This window comes from Hippoglossus hippoglossus, chromosome 23, assembly GCF_009819705.1.
Source record: "Hippoglossus hippoglossus isolate fHipHip1 chromosome 23, fHipHip1.pri, whole genome shotgun sequence".
Lineage (NCBI taxonomy): Eukaryota > Metazoa > Chordata > Actinopteri > Pleuronectiformes > Pleuronectidae > Hippoglossus > Hippoglossus hippoglossus.
In genome coordinates this window covers 15,618,168-15,624,312 of record NC_047173.1, presented here as the reverse complement: position 1 = coordinate 15,624,312, position 6,145 = coordinate 15,618,168, and the positions used below count along the sequence as shown (strand labels likewise).

At 45.4% G+C, this 6,145-nt stretch overlaps 1 protein-coding gene across 2 annotated transcripts; it reads left to right on the top strand.

Moving 5' to 3' along the window:
• Positions 1–901: 901 nt before the first annotated feature.
• Positions 902–4,371, top strand: klhl42 (kelch-like family, member 42). Of its 2 annotated transcripts, XM_034577971.1 has the most exons (4): positions 902–2,123; positions 2,548–2,741; positions 2,853–3,353; positions 3,447–4,371. In XM_034577971.1, the coding sequence occupies exons 1-3, from the start codon at positions 1,360–1,362 to the stop codon at positions 3,305–3,307; spliced, it is 1,413 nt and encodes a 470-aa protein (XP_034433862.1). In that variant the 5' UTR covers positions 902–1,359; the 3' UTR covers positions 3,308–3,353; positions 3,447–4,371. The 2 variants fall into 2 exon arrangements, with proteins under 2 accessions (XP_034433862.1, XP_034433861.1); XM_034577970.1 differs by having other exon boundaries at positions 2,853–4,371.
• Positions 4,372–6,145: the final 1,774 nt, after the last annotated feature.

Sequence of the window (6,145 nt, the reverse complement as noted above, 5' to 3'; positions counted from 1 at the left end):
TTTCTTTTTTTAATTGACCATATGTATAATTTAAAATTACATTTTTCATTTTTCACACACCCTTAGACAATTTAATGATGACTCAATTAATTTGTTTAGGCTCACCAACCTACATTGGACGTCTGTGCTCTTATTGTGAAGGCTCAGGTCTGTTGTCATGCTCGTGAGCTTCACTTCTCTCAGACAGTGACGCCACAACAAACCTTATCTTGATTGACAGCTGGAGATGAACAGAGCTGCTGAGCTCATTAGAACTGATGGAGGAGAATAAGCTGCAGATTTCTCCCCCAGAGAGGCTGAGTCACACTCTTTATTTTCTATTCTACATTATAACAAAAAAATAATAATACATTTTATTTATAGAGCACATTTCATACATAAAATGCAGCTCAAAATGTGTTGGTCATCTCTCTACTGATGTTTTCTGCTGTTACCGATTGTTCTGTCTTTTTGTCCTTATGTAATTATGTCAAAAAAACTATAATTAAAGGAAATGGAGAGAGTCGAGATAAGTTAATGTATTTAATATTTTAGTCTACGTACGTGCACATTATAGAGTTACTAAATTTACACTTTAAAACATATAAAGTCTGTGGTGAAGATGTAACAATAAGGAAATCTGAATTTTTTATTTTTATTATTGTTATTTGATGTTTTAATTAATATTTTTTTATGCTTTCTATTTATAGATCAATTTTATTGAGTGTGTCCAGTGTCCTACTGTTTTTTTTTTATTATTTATATTTTTTTAATATATATTTTCATACCTTGTTTTGTTTAATTTCTTCCAGTGCACGTTGACTAATGACACGAGCTATTCCTCCCTCCACCGCCAGATGTCAGCACGCTGCTGTCAAAAAACAACAACAACAACAACACCTCCCGAAGAAGCAGAAGAAGAAGTTGAAACCCGGAAGTGACGGCGGTGCAGAATCAAAACAGCTGAACTCTGACAGCTTGGCACCGTCTTCAGAACATGCGATGGGAAATGTTCCTGCAACCTTCAGGTTCAAAACACGTTACCTAAGCAACAGCTCCAGAGGCCGGGGCGACGTTTCACCGAGCCGCGGAGGAATGCTAACCCGAGGAAAGGGCTCGTTCGGTTAGGTTTTGTCCCGTAGCTGCAGCCGCTGTTCCCCGGCTAACTGCTAAGCTAACACCCCCCCCCCCCTCCTCCCCGGCTAATGGAAGCTGCTCCATGGCGATCTATGGGCCGAACATGACCATATATAGACCGGCCGCAGAGCTCCCTCGCCGGTGAAATGTAAACGGTGACTCGCTGCGGAGAGGCTGACAAAGGGCACCGAGAGAAACCCCCCCAACTCTGCTCGAAGTAGAAGGAGTGCGCCACCCGGCACCATGTCATCCGACCAGATCATCGCCATCGTCATGGATGACAAAATCTACGAGGTGAACAAGAAGAAGCTGATCGAGAAGAGCGACTACTTCCGCGCCCTGTACAGCTCCGGGATGCGGGAGTCCACGGAGGACTCGGTGCAGCTGCAGGGGCTCAGCGTCCCCGGCCTGGAGCTGGTGCTGGAGTTCATCAACACCTCCAAGGTGCAGGTGGTCAACGAGACCCTGGAGGACCTGATCGAGACCGCCTCCTTCCTGCAGGTCACCTCCATCCTCAAGCTCCTGACCTCGGAGATCCGCCTGGACAACTGCGCGGAGCTGTACAGCCTCTCCGAGGTCTACGGGACCCACGACCTGCGCAACGCCTGCCTCAAATACATGAGCTGCCACTACCACCCCATGCTGAGGCGGCCCGACTTCAGCAGCCTCCCCCCGGCTGTCAGGGACCAGGTCAGGGAGATGCGCATGAAAGGCACCGCCACCCTCATCGCCATCGGAGACTTCACCTGTCTGTCCCTGGACGTGCCTGACCAGGACGAGCCCTGGTCCATGCTGAGGTACGGAGAAGTGGAGCGGCGTTGGAAACCACTGGCGAACAACCTCCCTCCAGACATGATCAATGTCAGGGGCTACGGCTCGGCTGTGCTGGACAACTACCTGTTCATCGTCGGCGGTTACAGGATGACGAGTCAGGAGATCTCTGCCGTGCACTGCTACAACCCCAGCAGGAACGAGTGGAACCAGGTGGCTCCGCTCAACCAGAAAAGGTAGATCCACATCGAGGTTTAGGTCCTAATCCATCACAAGATGCCATCGACTGATTGGAGCCCTAATTCATTCTGCAGCAGGACAATGAGCTCATCAATATCAGTCAGCAAAAGGTTTTTCATCAAGATCTGTGAATTATTCCCTGGAAATCAGTGAAAATGTCCAAAAATCACGTAACTCACAACGTTAAAGAAAAATAAGAACATTTCTGGATCCGCACCAAACCTTTGTGGGTTCGTCCCTTACACACACCACAGCCATCCAATAGTTTTCGCGTAATCTTGTTTACAAACAAACAAACAAATGGACACGGGTGAAAACATAACCTTATTGGTGGATTCCTGCATAAGAGGGTCTCACCTCACAAAGTCCTGATCTTAACATCATGGAGTCAATCGTCTCATTGTGTCTCCTCCTCTCCAGGTCCAACTTCAAGCTGCTGGCGGTACAAGGGAAGCTGTACGCTGTGGGGGGGCAGTCCCTGGGCACGGTGGAGTGTTACAGCCCGGAGCAGGACTGGTGGACCTGCGTGTCCTCGATGCCGGACCCGCTCGCCGAGTTCTCCGCCTGTGAATGCCAGGGAATGATCTACATCATGGGCGGATACACTGCAAGAGGTTAGTGTGTGTCAGCTTCACTATCTTCTAACATTTTATACACAAAGCGAGAAAATCGTCCTTTAACTGTTGCTTCTTTTACTTTTACATTTTTTATTCTGTATCTGACAGACAGGAACACAAACGTCCTCAGTTACTGCCCCACCTCTGACACCTGGACGGTGTTTCGGTCGTGTTCCGCTCACATCCGTAAGCAGCAGATGCTCTCCGTGGAGGACACCATCTACCTGGTGGGCGGCTACACCCACGAGCTGGAGGCGGGTCAGCGGCAACGCCGTCCCAGCCAGACGGAGGACGTGCTGACGGTGCAGTCCTACAACATCTCCACGGGGGAGTGGTTCCAGCTGAAGGAGAACACGTCGAAGTCGGGCCTGAACCTGACGTGCACGCTGCACAACGACGGCATCTACATCATGAGCCGGGATGTCAGCCTGCCCACCAGCCTGGAGCACCGCGTCTTTCTGAAATACAACATCTTCTCCGACGCCTGGGAGGCCTTCAGGCGCTTCCCGGCTCTGGGACAGAACATGCTGCTGTGCTCGCTTTACCTCCCCAACATGCTATGATTGACGGGGACGATGGGGAAAGACGTCAGTGGACAGAGAGACAGAGGAGCCCGTGCAACATTAATATAGGCCAGCGTGTGGCTTGCTTGTTCCAGCACAAAATGTGGCTCCGTGGCATTAATGGGAACAGTGTCAGGTTGAAAACCTTGTGACCATTGTGCCTCAAAAAAGAAAGAAAAGCACTACTACACTGTACATAACTGCTGTGGATGCAAAAACAAACGCTACAACGACAAGTATGAAGGTGATGAAGCGCCGAGAACAGTTCTCAGTTTGTGTCTCTCATGTGTCAATGTGAAGGTTGCATTCAAATCACAGAGATGTTCGTCTGTTTCTCTGAAGATGATTATACAGAAGTGTTTGAAGAAGCTGCTCTGAAGTTATTTACAGAATCCTCCAAGAATCTCTCGACCATTAATGTGAAAAGATAAATTCTGTGCACCGGACGATGACGAGGACCTTTAACCTGTTTCCTAATTCACGACTCGTTCCTGATTCAGGGGCCAGATTAGGAAACAGATTTAGAAATTGGGAATAAGCATGAACCTGCATATATGAGCATAACAGCAGTTAGTGGTATTTAACAAGCTTCTGTGTTTTTCAGAGAAACCGATGGTTACGACTGGAATGTCACACTAATACACGACTGGCCACAAACCGGGGCTTATTATAACAGCATGCGTGAAAAATCTATGCGCCGCAGAACTCCTCATGTTTACACTCCACATATGGCATTGATGTACATTTCCATCCATAACTCACTACAGACCTTAAAATATCTCAGAAGCAAAACACACGTTTTCTCTCGATGTGCTGCACATGGCAGATAATCCCTAAATAATGGCTTTGGTTTTACACTGCCAGTTTTATGGGGATTGGAAGTTTCTTGAGAGTTGGCGTGGGAAGTGGCTCGGGGGGGGGGGGGGTCATGTGTCATACGCACACTCGCACACTTGTCTTATTTCCTAGAGATACACGATACAAAGCTTAAAGGGCAATTCCTTGAAATCGACGATGCACATGTGCCTTCTGCAACCTCAGTTAAGTCGAAACTTGATACGAAAGACAAAACAAAAATAGCACAAAATGCAAAACTTTGTTACGTCGCCAGCAAACTGACCAAAACTGCTGTGTTTTTATTTTACTTTCTGCTGAAGCGAGTTTTGTAATCGAGGTACTTCTCAGTTCCTTGAATAAACAAGGTGTGTGTGTGTGTGTGTGTGTGTGTGTGTGTGTGTGTGTGTGTGTGTGTGTGTGTGTGTGTGTGTGTGTGTGTGTGTGTGTGTGTGTGTGTGTGTGTGTGTGTGAGTGAGAGAGTGTGTGAGTGAAGGTTTGAAAAAAATAATCCTCAAAGTTACTTTTATTCCTTGAACTCGTCAGTGTTTTGAATGAAAGCTGCACTTACAGTGTTTTGATTTGGTGGATTTCAGCTTTTCTCTGCATTAATTATCAGTTTGACAGTTTGGATGAATTTAGGACATGATAATAAAGATGATGTTCAGGGTCTGTGGTCATGTCCTGTTTTTTAAAATTCACACATTCTGCTTGTTTCTTATTTTCCGTTCGAACTTTCCAAAGCAACAGAGAAGTCCGACCGTTCATAACATGGAAAATATGGGATGTGACTTCTTACCAAAAATATCTGCCTTGTGTCAGCCCACGTGACCGGGAACATTGTAGTAAATCCTCCTACTGTAAATCAACCTGATCCACGTCTCAGGGAAACTTGGCACCGAAAACCCAAACAATCTGGATCTGTGTTCCTCAGAGCCTGGGGGGGGGGGGGGGTGCCTGCTGCCTCTCCACAGAATGTCGCCCCCTGTAGGAGGGTGGACAAATTACACACCAGTTTAGGGCGAGGAGTTAAGCTGAGCACAGTTCTGATTTTAAGACTTATGGACCAAATATATGAAATGATCAAATATCATATATATTTTTTAATTATATAAAGAATATATTTCTAAACATAATATCTTAGTAAGATGTTTAATCTGATTTACAGTCACAAACATTTAAAAACTCAAAATAACGTATATTGATGAATATTAGCATAATTAAAAAGCTGGAACTGGCGAATATTTGAATTCTGATAAAAATCAAATTACTTCAACGATACAATGGATTCCCAAGAATGTTTTTTCGTCTTCTCCAACAAATACCCTCTTGCAGAAATCATCAAACGTGATAAACAGTTTCTGAATATTTACGCAGACATGAATCTCTCTTTATGCGACAGAGACGTTGTCATATTTAATTTTCCCTCTGTGGTTATAAAATATCTGAATTAAACGCAGAGAATCTTTCACTTCTGAACACTGATGTGCAGGAGCGTCCACCAGCAGGGGGCAGTACTAGCTTATTAAAACTTTACATTTCCCAGCAGGATTATTATTGTATTTTCCACTTCACCTTCACAAGGACTCCTAAATAAATTCAAATAAAGATTCTTATTATAGAAACACTCTTGCTTTTCAGCTCTCTCTCCTGAAACCATCACTTACTCGTTACATTCTGGGACAAATAAAAGTTCCACATGAAACCTTTCCACATCTGGAATCATCACAGGTGCAAATATGTGTTGTCATCATCATCAGGGATGTGGAGCACAGATATTTAATTAGCATTTGCAGCTATTTCTTTAAGAGTGGATGGATAAATGGAAGACATTTTTTAATTCACAGCCGCTGCTCTAAATGAGGAGGCAGAGGAAATCAATGGATGCCCTCAGTGGTGCAGATTGATTGTCTGTGTGGGGTCAGATCACGGTGATCTCTCTCACACCTCCACAGCGGGGCGGCCGAGGCCAATCTCTGCTCAAGGGACCAATATATCACACAC